Below are 18885 nucleotides of genomic sequence, written 5' to 3'. Positions count from 1 at the left end.
TGGTGAACCAAACAGGGAGATGGAATGAAATCCAATGTAACACCACTCTGCCCTTCATCTGCCATGGTGGTGCGTTCATCATTTTCTTCTCAGCAGCCTTTAAAACTGCACATTACAATTTTATAAGACAAATTTAATTTACTTTCTCTCTGTTTGTAATATGTCACTATTCTGCAATCTTTACAGATCTGAAACCAACCACTAAACCAGTAACAGCAGCCAAACAGATTCCAAGTACATCTCTCAAAAGTTTTGTCACACATACATCCTCAGAAATCTAAAACATGACATAGGGATAAAAGAGAATAAAACAAGCAGCTACAAAAAACAACAACAACAACAACAACAACAACAACAAACGAAAACAGTTAATACCTTTATTACAGACTGCTACAAATCAGTGTACATTTGAATAGACTACATAAAAACCAATAGTCTATTATAGCAAAAGTCTTAATTATAAAGGTTATAATTAAAATAGTTCTCACTGATACAGGTTATTCTGAACCAGCAACAACACAGCACAGACCACCCCAAAACACAACCAATAGAGAAAATACAAGCAGTCAAAAACACAAATACTCACTACAGGTTCAGAGCAAGGTGAGTGATTTGCTCACTATGTTGTTCCTTATTCTTTTTTGAATTTATGCAGTAGTTGGCCTACATTGTTTACTAGGCTCAACAGTAAGTAATAAGTATATTTTCTCTGTCTCTACCACAAAAGAATGATGAATTGTTATTTTCAGCAATTTATTTTCTAGAAATATGATAATTTAATACACAAATGATTAAGTTTAATATAATAAAGTTAATAAAAATAATACAATTAAATCTGTATATATATATTTTTACAAAAGTAAATTTTGAAAGGTTAAAATTATACATTTACTGATAACTTTTTTTACAGTCTTATAGCACAGCAATCTATTTGTAATAGTGATGTATTGTTTTCTTTTATACCAGAAATTATGGGGTTAATGTGGGAGCTCAAAAAGGCCCATGTGAGGAAGAGATAGATTTGTGTAGGCTGCTGTGTCTGTTGTTAATTCATTCAGTGATTTGCAGCAGTCGGCACCTGGTCAGGAAATGTCATGCCCCTTACCATTTCCGCCTGCGAGCTTCAGTGTAAATATTGTGTAATATCTTAAACCCAGATGATTATAACCACTCTAAGTTCGTTTTCCTTGGGAAAGCTAGCATGGCTCCGACATAGTGATAACACTTGTTGCATTCTCTAGTGTAGCTCAACCAGGTCTTGCCTCATTCGTCCTAGAGGCCTCCAGAGCGCTCACCCCCTCCCCACCCCCATTGGATGTTTTACAGCACGGGACGTGCTTTCCAGGAGAGCGGAGTAATGTCAGACTCTGTTCCTTGTTCTGTGTGTGTTTTGCTCCCCATGTGCCTTCCTTGCCCTTATTTCCTGTTCCTGTCCCCATTTAGTTTTATTAGTTCCAGGTGTCCCTTGTTATTAGTTATCTTCCTCACCTGTCTGCCCCTCGTTATCTGCACTATTTGAGTTCTAGCCCGTTCTGTTCTCCCTTTTCCGGAATTGTATATGTCAACCCTTGCTATGTGCGTTTTCCTTGTTCACTGGATGTGATTAAATCTAAATGTTTGAAATCCACAGTAGCGCACTGTGACAGCATAGCCAAAAACATTTGATTTTTTTTAATCACCAATAATTTTTTAGGTTTCAGGATTTGTTTAAATCAAACTTTTATAAGGATGATTCTCAATGTTATGTAAGATATAACAATGATTTGATATTCCATTTTGCTTTATGAAATATGTGTCTAAAATGGCCATAAGAGGGTTTTCCCTTTGTACTGTCACGGAGACACCATCTACAGCCACAGAATCAATCGCGCAGCCACATCCTCAATCACCAGAGTACTGAGCACCTGAACCTCATTATCACACACTATAAGAGCACACTCACCACTCTGGCTCATTGGCTGGTCTCAAGGTTACTCCTTCAATGTTTTTCTCTTTGGCTCTGCTTAAAGACTGTTACTTACCTGTGCTTTGCTATCACCAAGATCTTTGTGTGCTCTAAGGATGGTGGACTGGAAATTGGGTGTCTCAGATAAGACTGTTCTCTTGCACTCTCTGCCACATTCTCCTCCGTTGCTTCCATGGAGATATGGCATAGCAAATTCAGATGCAATGTTAGAAATAATATTAGCAGCAGTCTGCATAGCAAGCAATTATTATTATTATTACAGCAGGGGCACCAGAAAGTACTTAAATTGCATGTAATTTCAGTGATAATGCATGGATGGGCTACAGCAATTCTAGTACTTTCATGGAGTGTAGCAGCAGTATCCATAGCATTTCAGATTGTGCTATTAGTGAATTATTAATAGCAGTATGCATAGCAAATCAAATTATGCTTTTAGTTGCCTCAGCAGTAGGTAGACCAAAAACGGATGGTATGTGAACTCTTCAAGCGAATAGGCATCTTTTGCATTTTGTTTATTTAAAAGGGGCTTATAGCAATTCTGGTACCTTTGTGCAGCTGTAGCAGAAGTAAGCATAGATATTTAGATTGCATGTAGCAAATTTAAAAGCAGCAGCAGCATGCAAAGCAAATTCATGTTAGAAATAATATTAGCAGCAGGAAGTCAACTTGTTGCTAATAGCAGTGGCAGCAGAAAGTACTTTAGTTGCTTGAAATTTCAGTGATTACGCATGGGGTAAGTAAGTCTTTAAAGTGAAATAGGCATTTTATTTCTTTGCTTATGTAACAGGGTTTACAGTAGATTTGGTGAACTCTTCAAAGTGAAATAGGCATTATTTGTTTGTGTTTCCTTATTAATAAAGACGCTTATAGCAATTCTTAGTACTTCAATTAAAAATAAACATTAATTTGTTGTGTTTAGTTATTTAATAAAGGGGCAGTAGCAATTCTAAGTTGTCCAGCAGTATGCATAGCTATTCAGATTGCAAATTTGCGACCAGTGCGATGCTAACAGCTGATCCACATACACAGTGACATCATAGTTCCCCACTCTATTAATATAAAAGCAGACAACTGCATTTAAATAAGTCACAGTGTCTTGCTCAAGACCATCTTGGAACGCCCCATACATTTAGCAATGATGTGTTCATACAATGCAAACATTATTGTTCTTAATATGCAATATAAACATTTTAAATTATCAAAATAAATGAGCAGCTGCTTTTAAGGCAGAATTAGTCCTGGGCATATGACACCACAACTACAAGGTGTACAATGATTTATTCTTTCACCAAATATTTTGTTAGCTTTATTAATAAGTTAAAGGTAAGTATTTCCATTGCAGTAACATTAATGAACATAAATGGCAGAAAAAATTACAACTCTTGAATGATAAATTTAAAACTATTTGCTCAGGCTGCCCGAGCCTGAGTCAGGTGGTTGCTGGGGGTTACTTCATCTATAAGCCTACAGTGTGATTCCTGTTTGCTTGTGACACACCGTGCATGTTTCTACCTAGGTAAGTTTGAGCTATTGGCTCAGACACACATAGTTATTTAGGTCATTAGTTAAATAAACCTAAGGGTACAGCTCCCAGGTTCACATTGCTAAGCCACTAGTTAATTTGTCTGGGCTCCATTAGCCCAGAAACACATTTAACTCAGGTCACCAGTTTAAGCTATCTGGTCAACAAATCAGGTACATCATAGTTCACTAGCATTAAGCCATTCTGCAAAGCCAGCCCAGGCTCACACTGATAGCAAACAAACGGTCTCACGGCTCTCCGGAGCAGCAGCAGTATATATGTCTTGGCAATAGATCTGCTTGTTCTGGGGGGTTTTATCTTTTATATATCTTCTGCCTTATAGAGATGATTTTAAGCATATTATTATATAGCAGCAGCATACATATTTATTTGTTTTGTTTTCTTCTTCCAGCTTGGTTGGGGGGTTATTTTATATGCTATTGGTGCAGCAGCAGTATGTATTAAATACTCACTTCACCGTATCCCAATATGCATTGGCTGTAGCAAGTTCCTGTACTTGCTTGCAGCAGCAGCAGCAATAATCTACAACTACAGCAGTAACCACCAGCAGCGTAGCATATCTATTCCGCCAAGATCAAATACATTAACATTGTCATATCCATCACCGTGCTAAAATCTTCAGAGAGTTGTCATGATTGAAATACCCTAGTGAAAAATAAATATACTAAATTCTATTTAAAATATATTTTAAATAGATTGACGTGCCTATACTAACTGAAAATATTCTAAATTTAGTTTATGCTTTCATCAGTTAAGCACAAATTTAGTGCACTACAAATTAATTTGTAAAATATTATGCTTTTTACAAATGCATTTGGGGAAGGATGAAATATAAATATTCATCTTTATTAAAGTACACTGGCTAGGTTCTTAATTCCAACATGTTTGAAACTTGTTAAATGTGATTTCATAATGGTTCTCTGAGGACACACAAACACACACACACACACACACACAAACAAACAAACACATATAAACAAACTGGACAAAAGCTTTGAAAGAGGATGCCCACTTCATAACCCCAATGACCTGTCCATGCTCACTCAGCCCAACAAGAGGTCTCGGAAAGGGATGAATGACACAAATCATCTTATGATCCTGTAGAAGTATGAAGGCCATATTAATGTACAGTATGTCTCTGAGGTTTGTTTCTACTGTTTGTTCCCTAGAAGAAAAGTAATATATTTTAAATAGATTTATTTCATACTAAGTATAGTTCAAGGGCCCTATTTTAACAATCTAAGTGCATGGTCTAAAGCACATGGCGCAGGTGCACTAAGGGCGTGTCCGAATCCACTTTTGCTAGTTTAATGATGGGAAAACGGTCGGAGCCCATAAGCGCATGGTCTAAACGGGTTGTCCTTATTCTCTTAAGTAATGGGTGTTTTTTTGGGCGTAACGTGCAATAAACCAATCAGAGTGTCATCTCCCATTCCCTTTAAGAGCCATTTGCGCTCGTGCCATGGCGGATTTGCTATTTACAAGGCGGAATTTGCAAGCGCAAAGACAGAACGCATCTCCAGAGATGAAATGGAGCTGCTTGTGTGCAAGCAAATATAGCCTTCTGATATGTGCAATGGCTATCCATTATGACATGAAAGCTATTTTTATATTCATGTAGCCTACACAATAATAATTGTTTACATTTTAATCTTTTATTGTTTCATATTTAAAAATGTTTGTGTGCTTCTGCGAGTCCTGTGTGAAATAAGCAAAGTGAACGCGTGTTGTGGACCCTCCCAGAGGCGCATTTTCTGCTAACGCGCTCTTTAAATAACAAAAACAAATTAAAGCTGCAAGCAGCGATGAACGGGCCCTCGCACCCGGGCTCACTGCCATCGTGTGGCTTTAGTAAAAAGGTGACCGGTGAGAAATATGCATTTAAAGTCGTAAATATAAGTGGAATATGTCAAAGTCATTTATATGTGACAATTTTCCTGTTGCCAGCAGGTGGCGCTATCATTATAATGGAATATTGGCCTTTAGATTTGTTCAGGCCAGGACTCTTATCGAACATGTGAAGTTTGGGGAAGATCAAACATTTTATGCCTGAGTTACACCAACTTCTCTTCCATTGGCGAGACATAAAATTGTGTCACAAGCGCCATGGACACGCCCTTTAACAAAAACTCAAGATCTCCACAATTCACTATTGCAAAGGCCTTTAGACTAGACTGACCAGAAAAAAATATTGATGTCATAAAATTTATAGGAGTAGTTCGTTACAGCGTAAAACATGACACTTCCTGTTGCCAGCAGGTGGCGCTATGACTATAACTGAATATGGGCACGTAGATCTTTTCAGGTCAGAAGTCATATCTAACATGTGAAGTTTGGGGCAGATTGGACATTGTATGTCTGAGTTAGAGCATTTTCCTTTTTCATGGCGAAACATCGAAATTTGTCAGGCCGCCATGGACACGCCGTTTAACGAAACCTCAAGATCTTCGCAATTTAATATCGCAAAGGGCTTTAGATTACACTGACCAATTTTGGTGTTGATCTGAATGAATCTCTAGGAGGAGTTCGTGTTAAAGTACAACCCCTGAACATGGCAAAAACAACACCAATTTTGCAGGGAAAATTCAAAATAACTGACTTCCTGTTGGGATTCGGATTTTGTACCAAGAGACTTTTTTGTAGGTATTGGTGTGTTACATGTGTGTACCGATTTTCGTACATGTACGTGAAACATAGCTCGAGGCGCACTCCGTTGAATCTGTATAGGTGGCGCTATCGAGCCATTTTTCCACACCTGATGGAGTATTTGCCTTCAGATGTGTTGAGGCCAGGAATCTTATTAAACATGTGAAGTTTGGGGAAGATTGGACATTTTATGCCTGAGTTATAACATCTTTTATTCCCATGGCGAGAAATCGTACTTCGTCACGGCGCCATGGACACGCCTTTTAACGAAAACTCAAGATCTTCACAATTTAACATTGCACAGGCCTTTAGATTAGACTGACCACAAAAAAGACATTGATGTCATAAAATTTCTATGAGTAGTTCGTCGCAGTGTAAAATATGTCACTTCCTGTTGCCAGTAGGTGGCGCTATGACTATAACTGAATATGGGCATATCAATCTGTTCAGGTCAGGAGTCTTATCAAACATGTGAAGTTTGTGGCAGATTGGACATTGTATGTCTGAGTTATAGCAACTTAATTTTTTCATGGCGAATCATCAAAATTCGTCAGGCCGCCACGGACACGCCCTTCAACGAAAACTCAAGATCTTCGCAATTTAACATCGCAAAGGCCTTTAGATTAGGCATACCAAATTTGGTGTTGATCTGAATAAATCTCTAGGAGGAGTTCGTTAAAATACAAGGCATGCAAATGACAAAAATGATGCAAAATTTGCTCATAAAATTAAAAATAACCGACTTCCTGTTGGGTTTCGGATATTGCTCCAAGAGTCTTTTTTGTAGGTACTGATGCTTTACATATGTGTGCCAATTTTCGTATATGTACGTGAAACACAGCTTGAGGGCTGTTGATTTTTTTACGATAGGTGGCGCTGTCGAGCCATTTTGCCACACCCTCTTCTGAAACCTATATCAGACGTAAATTTTCACCAGGTTTTACGCGTGTGCAAAGTTTCAGGACTTTTCGAGCATGTTTAGGCCCTCAAAAATGCGATTCATTTTGGAGAAGAAGAAGAAGAAGAAGAAGAAGAAGAAGAAGAAGAAGAATAATAATAATAATAATAAACGAAGCAGATACAAGAGGGTCCTCACACCATCGGTGCTCGGGCCCTAAATATTGTGCCATCGACTTTAGGCTTTAGACCAGGTTTGAGTTGGTCTATGGCACAGTCTATTTTCAGTTCCTCAAAATAGCAATGCACCAACAATGTGCCTATAACCACCTCCTTTTTATACCAGCATGCCCATGGGCACACAAATGGGTTCAAATGCTTTTGCTATTTAAACAACGCGGCGTAGGATGGGAAAAACACTCGCACCGCGCCTTGCGCTGCATTGCGCCGGGTGTATGATAGGGCCCCAAATCTATTAACAAATTTACTGCCATATAAATGTTTTAATGCCACTATTGATGAGGATTGTATGATCTTTGAATAATATTGGTCTTTAAATGCAAGATATTTAAAGTGTATTCTTGCAATAGTTCTACTTTAGCACAGTCAAATATACTTCAGTGTATCTTTAGTTGGACTACAGCACTACTTCTGCACAATTTAAGTGCATTAAGCACAAAATTAGTTGTTACAATTTAGCAGACTTCAAATATACTAGTTTAGTATGCTGAAAGAACAATTGCAGTGCAATTTTATTAAGCACATGACAATATAAATGTATTTGTAGTATACTTAGCATGAAATAAATGTATTTCAAATACATTTAGTGTATTTATTTTTCACTAGGGTAATGTTGTACTTATACAAATAAAATATAATAATTACTCAAGAAGCTTGTTGCACAGCATGCTTATTGTCAAAGCTGCGGTTTTTTGACCCTCTCACAAATGTATATGTTTCACAGGAAGTAAGTATTCAAATAACAAGTATTCAAATATTTTAGGCTATAATGAGGAAGTTTTTCAATAGAGGATCAAAGAAATTTGAGTTTTTGCCCTTCCTGCATTCGGTAGCAGGTACACAAATGTGGTTTTCATTTGATTATCTAGATCTGTTATTTCAAAGGGAAATATTATAATGAGAAATGTAATATGCTTTAACACACACAGGGTGTCATTTCCATGAATGCTGCACCATCATGCTGTTCATACTCCTTGCTGGCTTAGGTAAGCTTAATACCAACTGCTTCTGTAATTTTGCATTTACTGCCATAATATACAAGGATATTGCTTATGTTTCTTTTCAAGGCATTAATTCATCCATTTTTTTATCCTATGTTCTCCTCAGGGCTTTTGTCCTTCACTTCAAGCCATATATCTCACCAGTATCACTTCATAAATATCAGAAAGAACTGGACTGAGGCTCAGAGGTTTTGCCGTGAGATGTACACTGACCTGGCTCCTGTGAAAAATGCAAAAGAGTTGAATGACTTGCTCAAAACGATAACTGATGGTTCATATGATGTGTATATTGGACTTTATAGAAGTGATGTATTTAAATGGCACTGGACCCTGTCAGACGGTTTCTACAATGGAGAGATATTCAAAAACAGAAAAAATGTACCTTATAATGGGGGGTGTGCTGCAATGGACAACAATTGGAAATGGTTTAATGATGACTGTGACTCAAAAAAAAAATTTGTATGCTTTAATGGTAAGATTTTCTATTGAAACTATTTAGCATTAAGAATTAAATGTATTACACGTTAGTTTTGTGACCTACTCTTCCCACTGGTTTTGTAACAGTCATTACGCATATAAATATTATGTGCCATTTTTAACTTTTCCTTGTTTCTCTGTAGCCAGTACAAAGTATATCCTGATTGAGGAGAACAAATCCTGGAGGGAGGCCCAAGAATATTGCAGAACCTTCCACACAGATTTAGCCAATGTCAGAACCTGCGCAAAAAATAATGTCAGTGACGTATGGATTGGACTATTTAAAGACTTCTGGTCATGGTCAGATCAGAGCAACATTTCATTTCGTTTCTGGAATTTCAGCCTGCTGAAACCCATGGACAGACACCATAACTGTACTGTAGTGATGGTGAACCAAACAGGGAGATGGAATGACGTCCAATGTAACACCACTCTGCCCTTCATCTGCCATGGTGGTGTGTTCATCACATTTTCCTCAGGAGCATTTAAATCTACACAGATGGTTACAGACTACTTTTGAATATATCACATACAAACCAATTGTCTATTCTAGCTAAATTAATTATAAATGTCTTTAATTATACACAAATGATGAATTTTGGTTTTCAGCAATTGTAAAATAGGACTAGAGATTAGACTTATTAAATTTACTGTAACTATGTATATAATATGTCTATATTCTGCCTCCTTTACAGATCTTAAACCAACCACTAAACCAGCACCAACAACCAGACAGAATCCAAGTACATCTCTCAAATGTAATTTGTCTCACATTCATCCTCATAAATCTAAAATGTGACATGAGAAGGGATCGAATAATAAAATCAGCAGGTAGTTCAGTACAAAAGAAAATATTTAATCTTTTTGTGTAGTTTCTTAAAGAACATTCTACATGTAATGGATAATCAATGGTTTGCCATGCATTAAAGGATTTTAAATGCACGATGCAGAGGCAAATATTTATATAATTGTTTATAATACATTGTTTATAATACTAGCAATTAAGCACATTTTCACTGTCTCCACTAGAAATAAGATTAATTATACAATGTATTAATCAAAATTGTTCTCCTGGATCAGCAACAACTCAGTACAGACTATTTCAAAACACAACCGAGGTGGAAAATACAAGAAGTCAGACAACACAAACAGAGCAAGGTGAGTGATTTGCTCACTGTGAATGTTTGTTAGTTTTTCTTATTTGAATTTATGCAAAAGTTGACCTACACGGTTTATAGGACTCACCATTATTACATTTCACTGTCCTCACCACAAAAGAATGATGAATTTTTGCAAGTTTTACAAAGCATTATTAGCCTGGTAGATAACATTTCTTGTTGACAAATCATCAGAATTTGTAACAGCCATGTAGGATACATTACAGAAAAACCAAACATTTACATTTCAATGGCAAAAAAAGGATGTACAAGAACAATGAATGCAACATTTTCCATGCTAATTTGGCACTGGCCTGAAAGGCAGTTCCGTCAACAGTCCTGAAACGCATATCCTTATTATTAAGCCCTCATTTAATATATTAATGCACCTCTTAGATGTGTTATGTACTGAGCCGGGCTCGGCGCCAGAGAGGGGGCCGGAGGGGCCTGCCCCCCCCCACGGACATCCCTGTGCACCCCCACCTCGGACTGAGGGGGACGGTCGGACTTGAGTTTAGCGTGTATTATAGTCTTACTGCCTGCTGTTGCTTCTGCTTACTTTTAGATGGAAAAGCTTCCCATAACCTCTGTTTTCTTCATAATAATAGCATAACGAAATAGATCTGGCAAACATTCCAGTGTATCTTCTTCTTTGGAAAGCGTCAAATGATTTTACAATGCATTTTCGCAGAGGTGAGCAATAAGCCAATCACAGACATGTTTGTCGATTTCTAAAATGCAATGGCCAATCAGAGGAGTTTAGATTGGAATCCATGCACTCGCCGCTCCAGTCACGTTTTTTTTTTTTTTTTTTTTTTTGTCCAGTGCTGAGTTCTATCATGCTCGTAACTTCTTTCAAAGACATTAAAAAAAAAAAGTTTCATCGTGTGGTCACGTTCATTTTTTTTTTTTTTTTTTACTTTGTGAAATCATGATGATTGAGTGACTGTTTTTAATAAATTTGAAGGGAGCACTCTTTGCATGCTGTATACAATAATATATACAGAATTTAAATAAAACTTGTGTTTTTCATGCTTGATAAGTGGCCACGTACGACACAGACAAAGCTAACTACTACACTATATAGAAAAAGATAATAATTTCAGAAGCACATATGTGATTCTGCAACCGAGCCTGGTCCAAACGCACTTTACGTAGGATTTATATAAGGAAATGGTTGTTATTTGTATTGACTGCCACACCAAATCATGCTCACTTGCTTGCTTTTCTGTTTAATTTAACAGTGTTTTTGTGAACCTATATATACTTTAATAACAAATAATTGTAACACCTTTACAATATGGTTTGATAAGTTAATGTTAGTTAATGTATTAAAGTGTATCAACGTGTTAGTTAATTATTGTAAAGTGCTACCTTAATAATATATTTCAAGCGTTCACTTGAAAATATTACAAGTGAACCCCCAAATTAGAACTCTCATTAGAGTGTTAGTAAACTGTTAGCTTAGTGTTAAGGTTAGTAGAATACAATTTCAAAATAAATTGTTACCAAATGTTTTGGCTAAGTTCACTTAAATTTATAAAGAAACATTCTTTCAGTAATGTTAATAAAATGTTTGTTGTGGGTTATCTGGTCTGTTATAACATTCTTTTTTTTTTTTTTTTTTGGCAAACTGTCCCAAAGATAACCTGATTCTGGTCCGTGAGAACCTGACATGGACCGAAGCTGCGAGTTACTGCAGAAAGCACCACGTGGACCTGGTCTCCATTCACAGTGAGGAGCTTCAGAACAGGACAGCGAGAAAAGCTACCCAGGCCTCCACTTCTCATGTATGGCTGGGTCTCCGTTACACCTGCACCTTCGACTTCTGGTTCTGGATAAAGAACAGAGAAGCGGGCTGCTACAAGAATTGGGCGCCTGGTCATGGGCCACATGGTTATGAGGACTGTGGGCTGTCAGGAGCTATGGAGTCCACTGGAGGGTACCGTTGGGTCGGGAGGCCAGAGAGTGAAAGACTCAATTTCATCTGCCAAATATGTACTGATGTGTTTTAACCACAAAAAGAGGAGAGACTGAATGACAGAAAGACATATTTGTATTGTGTGACATATGTATGTATGTATGTATATATATGTATGTATGTGTATGTATGTATATATGTATGTGTATATGTGTATATATATATGTATATATATATATATATATATAAATATCTTAATACCGTAAATATCTCAAAACATATAATATCTTAAACAAAGTTGCACATCATAGTGAATCTCTCTTGTAGTTGTCTCATGCAAATCATTGTGAAGACTACTGGCAAATGATAATGTATTTTTGGATCAATATTTACTATGAAAAGTGCATTACAAATACATTTAAATTATTAAAAATTGTTTTAAATAATAATATTCATAAAAAATATGGGCTTCTAGACCTAAACTGCAGGCAATTACTCTAATTTTTAAAAATGTCTGATTATGCATTGTGACATTTATGCATATTCGAGTCATCTTGGACATAAATAGTTGCAAAAGAGCAATTTTGTGAAGCTTCAAAATCATTATTGTTGAAAGAGGGACACCAATTTTTTTTTTTTTTTTTTTTTTTTTTTTATGTGGTTAAATCATTATAACATCTTGTTCTCCTCATTCTTCTGTTTATGCCTATGTTCTTGGTTGAAATGTATGTATTTTCATCACTAAACACCTGTTATTGTTAACAATGATTAAGATAACCAATAAAAATACATGTACATAGATTAAGAAATAAAATAAAAACTCACAAGTAGTTTGTTATAGCCTAATAATTGTCACACCCCTGGACTCTTTATGTGTTTTTTTTGCCCCGTGACCCATTTTCTGTCTCCCGTGTTTGTTTAATTTGATTCCAGGTGTCTCTAGTTTCTTCCCCATGTGTTCCATGCCCCCTAAGTTATTCCGTGCACCTGTCTGCCCTTTGTTATCCTGTCCTTAAATACCCATGTCTGTTCAGTCTGTGTTTGTCAGGTCTATAAACCACAAACGTGTGTCTTCCTAAGTGGTTAGCTATACCCTATGTTGGATTAATAAAGTCTTATCTTGATTATTCTTGACTCTGTGTTCCTTCCGGCAGCGTAAGCATGACAATAATCAACATTAACTTTTTTGTTTTGTTTTTGCTTTGATAACTATCGCTGCTAAAAGCCCTAAATGTAAACTCTGACATGGTTATCAGAACAGACTAATTGGAAAAAATGTTTTGCTCAGTGGTTGCTTTTCCTAAGGTCAGGAGACTTAGATATGATTCTCATATATCTCTCATTTTAGTATCAACAGCATTTCAGATGTTTCTCCTAAAACTCCTTAGGAGTAATAGAAGTAGACATAAATGAGACATGAGAAATATTTGAGGGGAAAAAAGAGTAAAAATGCTTGAATTCTGGCTTACTTTTATCAATGGCCATTAGTTTGCCCAGTGAACTGACGCGGTCCTTCAAGTACTTGCTGGAAACATCTGTGTATGTTGCAGAGATCATGTGGACCAGAGAAGCAATGTTACTGGCTTGGAAGGCTTGGTTGTAGAGAAGATCTTTTGAGAAGAGCTTTGCATTATAGGAGAGGGCTTGTGTTTTCTCTGATGTTGAGACAAATTTTGTGAGTTTTGCTCAGACTGGTTTTCACAATGTTGGAAACCATCTAAAAGAAGTGAACCATCTTCTCCCATTGTTCCTTTACTCTCCCCGTGGAATCCATTCCTTTAACCAGCATCTCTACAGTAGTTCTAAAGTCAATCTCTTACAGTTCACAATTTCTCATAGTGACAAGGATTTCAGTTAGTTCCTTCTGGTTCTTCTCTAGGTTCTCCACACACTTCTCATAAGTCTCTCTTGTCTTGTTCAGCTGAGCTCGGATCTGCTCTATGGAGAATCGTGCGCTCTCTGTGGCCCTCTGTAAGATACTTCCTCTTTCTGCTTTGTTTTCTTCTTTATACATCATTGGTGGTTTTGGGAAAATGCCTGGAGAATTTGTGATGGCTTTGCTTTTGCTATCAAAACTATGAGCTGACTTGATCAGACACAAGACCTTGTTTTTTATTTCAGTGCTTTTGTCACATTTGCCATCTGGGGCATATTTTACAAGCTGGTTGCATATTTTTATGCCATCTTTGCATAACATCTGAGCTTGTATCTTTGCCGGGCAGTCAGAAATTTTCTTTAAAGTTTTGTTGATTCTTTCAAACTGTTTTGCTATGAAATCTGTCTTTGTAGTTTTGTTCTTCTGACCATACAGATATGTCCAGTCAATGTCATCAACTGTACTATTCACATTCATTAATTGCTGGATAGTCTGTGCACAGTTTAAAATTTCAGCTGACTTGCTATATACGTTTATTTCAGCTACCACATCTCTTGCCCTTTCCTGAACTTTAATTAGGCTTGCAGATTTCTGCAATAACAGCTGCTGGTAAAGGCATCATTGATGACTGAGTAGCACAGTTTATCAGTCTTTTAACCAGGACTGTAACACTCTGTGATATCCCACCCACAACATCCATGCCAATCATTTCCCAACCATTAGGAAGAGATTTGAGAGCTGTGTTGTAGCTCTCATGAGCCTGATCTAGTTCCTTTTCCATGGCACTCATTACCTTCTCAGTCCTTTTCTTGGTCTCTTGAGCTGACTGCTTCCTCAGTTTGCTCTCTTTCAGCTTCTTCTCAACTGCTCCCATCTCTTCCCCATAGAATTGCTCTGCTTTCACACAAGCTTCCAGCAGCTCTTGAATGATATTGATGACATCAGTGAAACATTTTTCAGCTGCATTAGACAACTCAAGACACTCATCTGCAGTGTCTTGGATATTTTTCAGTTGATCAGGAAGATTAGCTTTGAAGACTTCATCATTGCCTTGGAACAGAATCTTCACAGCAGTTTTTATGTAACCTGGAACTTGAGCAGTATGGAGGCGAATCTGATCCATGCTCTTGTGAACTTCATTAAATGCCCACCAGACAGTGTTACACACTTGCATGAGGCAAGCGCGAAAGGAATCAGGGTATCTCATGAATTGATAGCCATCTTTGGGGGATTTTTATTGATAGAGAAATCTGTTGAGGATGAAATGAATACTAGCTCACCCAGGATGGATAGAGGTGCTGGAGTCAGATACTCTTCCCAGTTGGCATAAGGCTGCATTATAAGTTTGGTTTGGTTCCTCATGTCCTCAGAATTAGTAAGATTTTGAGTACATTTTAAGATTGCAGAACACATGACTTTCCTGTTCCTGCCCAAAACAAAGCTGAAATTTGAAAAAAAAAAAAAAATAAATAAATAAATCCAATGAGGGAATCTTTTTGTAACTTGAAGAATACTAAGGGACAGAATCCTAGTGTGATATGTTAGAGAATGAAAATGTCCAAATAATAAATCCAAGAACACTAACCAAAGATGTAAATCCAAAGCAGACAGGCAGGGAGCAAAACACATAATAAATCCAACAAGAGAAAATGCTCAGTATTGCTATAGAAATATTGGCAAGACTTTGCAAGGAATGAAAGAACGACGGGTGGTGGGTGGATGGCCCTAGTGAAAAAATTGTATACTTAAGCGCAATTTATTCGTATGTACTTTAAGCCCCGTTCAGACTACATGATTTCAGCCAGATTTTGCCACAATCTGCTTGACGTATGGTGTTGTGGGGATTCGTATACGAAAATGGGCGTCGGGATGGACGATTCAATCGTTTCATCTTGTGTAGTGTGTCATAGTGCATGACTAGCATGTTTTTTTTTTCGTTGAGAAGTGTCTTTGTATAAGCTTTCAAACATGCCGAAACAAAAGGCAGACAATGGTATCGGTCCTGCCAGGTGTAATTTTACAATGGAGGAAAATGTCCGTGGAGCTACAGCAACAATACTCCTGCATTTATGTGTTTATTTATGACTACTGCGAAACAGTGAAAAAAGGTAAAATAAAAACTATTTTGCCTCAGTTCTCTTTGACAGTTCATACCATCCTCTTCATGCCATCCAGATTTGTGTCCATGTCAGGTTTTCTTTCTTTTTTGGGCAAATCGCACAATCTGACACAGTGACTGTCGTAACAGACCAAAAAATCGTGTAGTCTGAACGGGGTTTTAGTATAACTAAATGAATTTGTGCCACACTATAAATTGGTATATTTAAAGTCTGTTAAATTGGGACAACTAATTTTGTACTAAATGCATTTTAGTTGTGCCAAAGTAGTGCTTAAGTTCAACTAAAGTTGTAATAAATACTTGTTTTTGCTAAGGTGGAACTATATTAAGTACATTTCAGTACACTTTAAATATCCCTTCTTGTATTTAAAGCAGCACTATGTAACTTTTTCTGTGTTCAAAATTTACAAAATGTATATAATGAGCGAGTTCATCATGAATTCATCCCCCAAACCGGGTTTTTCTCTTATCCCGAATCACTGCGGTACACTTATAATAAGTAGGCTACATATATTTGGACTATTGTAGACTGGTCGGGTCGTCACCGCTGTGGAGTAACATATACAGTACCTGCGTGAATCGCCATAGACATAAACTTAGAGAAGTGTGGAAGAATGTGAACGTGCAGAACTGCTTATGTTTAAGCGAAAGCAGATGGAGTAAAACCATCGGTAACATATCTACCCATTGTCTCTGCATGCTTCAACTCTCAATGCACTGCACAAGTGTTTCTAATGTAAAACGCAATTAAATGATTTGGCGGTTTGACGGTCTCACAGTATAGGCTACGCTGCACATTTAAATATGAAGCATTAAATGAAATAGTTTTAATACATTTTACATTGTTACTTTTCATGCAGTTAACGTCTCTGAAGTTATCTGACATTTTATTATTATTATTATTGTTATTGTTATTATTATTATTGTTGTTGTTGTTGTAATTCTGAGGTTTGGGTCAGGATAATTTTTAATAATTCGTTTAATAATTCATAATATTTTGACAGGCCAAAGGGCTGCAGTCCACATTTCAAAGTGAAATGTCAACAGAGGATTTAAAAAACAATACTGAAGTAGTACTTCAATATTTAACAAATTAAATTGTTTTATTTGCAAATTGCTTATTGTTACATTTGCGCTGTAGGCAAAAGTTGCATTTGGAAATTCTGCCCTTACAGCACCTGTTAGCAGAAACATACTAGATGTTTCTCTTATTTTTGATTTGCCCAAAAAGAAAGCCTCATTAAAAAATAAAACAAAAAAATTACACAGCATCATCTTAAAATAATTTCATTATTCTCAGATTTGAAATAGATGGGGAGATTGTGTCTTTAGCTAGAAGGTGTTTCTAGACTCTAAAGGTTTCTTTGGAAAAATGTGCCAAGTCTCCAACACAGATTCCCAATAGTGTGCACTCTTGATTTCAGATGTTTAGCAAAAGTACAGAAAACAAACAAACAAACAAAAAAACATTGTTGGTGAATGATGGTGAAACAGCTCGTTAAATTTAGGTGAGGAGAAACTGACTTCATAGGATGCTGCCTTCTGTTTGAGAAGCACGCTGAGAGACCGATTTTTATTGTGTTTATTAATTGTATCAGATACTGAAATGTGATCCGTATGAAACATGCTGTCAAGGGGTGGGGAAGTAACAGTAAAAATGCTTTAAAATATTAAAACCTGATTGCAGTGACATTTTGGTATTTGATATATATATATATATATATATATATATATATATATATATATTAGGGCTGTCAAATGATTAATCACGATTAATCACATCCAAAATAAAAGTTTTGTTTACATAATATATGTATGTGTACAGGGTATATTTATTATGTATATATAAATACACACACATAAATTATATATTTAAAAAATATTTACATGTATATACATTTATATATTTATATTCTTATATTTTATATTATATATAAATATATTTAATATATAAACATAACATATTCTTCTTAAATCTATACATGCATGTGTGTGTATTTATATATACATAATAAATATACACAGTATACACACATATATTATGTAAACAAAACTTTTATTTTGGATGTGATTAATCGTGATTAATCATTTGACAGCCCTAATATATATATATATTCTGATTAGTGAGTGGCAGTTCTTCCAGTCAGAGACATATGACTATTTACTTAATATAATTAAACCAATATAAATATAATATCTTAGTATCTTAAATATTTTAAATCTTAAATTTAATATCTTCAAGACAAATTCTCACATCATAGTGGGAGTAAATCTCTCTTGAGATTGTGTCATCATGCAAATCGCCTAAAGACTACTGGTATAAGATAATGTATTTCTGGACCATTTTTTATTGTGAAAAGTGCTTTACTAATACATTTATTATCACAGTTACATTCAGTTAGTTTCAATTTCATGGACTTTTAGTTTGTATTCAGTTCCTTTGTTTGATTTTCCCGCTTTCTTTGGTTGTCAAAGTTACTAATATGATTTGTTCTTCAGTTCAGCTGTGTCATTAATTTGACCTTGTAAGATTTGTGTTGATTATCTATTTAGGATTATATGCCTGTCCACAATACTGTGAGATTTATATTATTAATAATTGTTTTCAATTAATAATGTCCATTAAAAAATACTAATAATAATTGTGAAGCTTCAAGAGTTATTGTTGAAAGAGAGAAACAGAAACATGTTTTTTAATCATTTTTGATATAATAAATTGGAATGCATTTTGTTGCACATAGATTCAAAAATGAAATAAAAACTCAAAAGTACCTTTTTTTTTCTTTGTTTAAAACAATCACTAAAAGCCTTAAATGTAAACTCTGACCAACAGGTTATCAGAACAGAGATACTTAAGATAAGATTTAGTCTATTGGTAACACTTTACAATAATGTTCCATTAATTAACGTTGGTTAATGCATTAACTAACAATGAGCAACACATTTGTTACAGTATTTATTAATTTTTTGTTAATGCTAGTTCATAACACAGCTGTTCATTCTTAGTTGTCAGGTGCATTAAATAATATTAACAGATAAAAC

At 35.9% G+C, this 18885-nt stretch overlaps 1 protein-coding gene and 1 pseudogene across 1 annotated transcript; one reads left to right on the top strand and one right to left on the bottom strand.

Annotated features, from left to right (window-relative positions):
* Positions 1–7931: 7931 nt before the first annotated feature.
* On the top strand, positions 7932–11985 carry LOC109058263 (C-type mannose receptor 2-like). The gene is made up of 6 exons (XM_042741890.1): positions 7932–8278; positions 8400–8765; positions 8914–9225; positions 9466–9528; positions 9851–9928; positions 11572–11985. The coding sequence occupies exons 1-6, from the start codon at positions 8251–8253 to the stop codon at positions 11940–11942; spliced, it is 1218 nt and encodes a 405-aa protein (XP_042597824.1). The 5' UTR covers positions 7932–8250; the 3' UTR covers positions 11943–11985.
* Positions 11986–13222: 1237 nt separating this feature from the next.
* Positions 13223–15137, bottom strand: LOC109058276 (annotated as a pseudogene).
* Between the last annotated feature and the right edge of the window lie 3748 nt (positions 15138–18885).

Source organism: Cyprinus carpio, chromosome B16 (genome assembly GCF_018340385.1).
Source record: "Cyprinus carpio isolate SPL01 chromosome B16, ASM1834038v1, whole genome shotgun sequence".
Lineage (NCBI taxonomy): Eukaryota > Metazoa > Chordata > Actinopteri > Cypriniformes > Cyprinidae > Cyprinus > Cyprinus carpio.
Note: the sequence above shows the minus strand (reverse complement) of the source record. Positions and strands in the feature narration are given on the sequence as shown.

Coding starts and splice junctions, on each gene's coding strand:
- LOC109058263 (XM_042741890.1), top strand. CDS start 8,251: ATGCTGTTCATACTCCTTGCTGGCTTAG. Junction 8,766..8,913: donor AAAATTTGTATGCTTTAATG/GTAAGATTTTCT, acceptor GTTTCTCTGTAG/CCAGTACAAAGTATATCCTG. Junction 9,226..9,465: donor GCCCTTCATCTGCCATGGTG/GTGTGTTCATCA, acceptor CCTCCTTTACAG/ATCTTAAACCAACCACTAAA.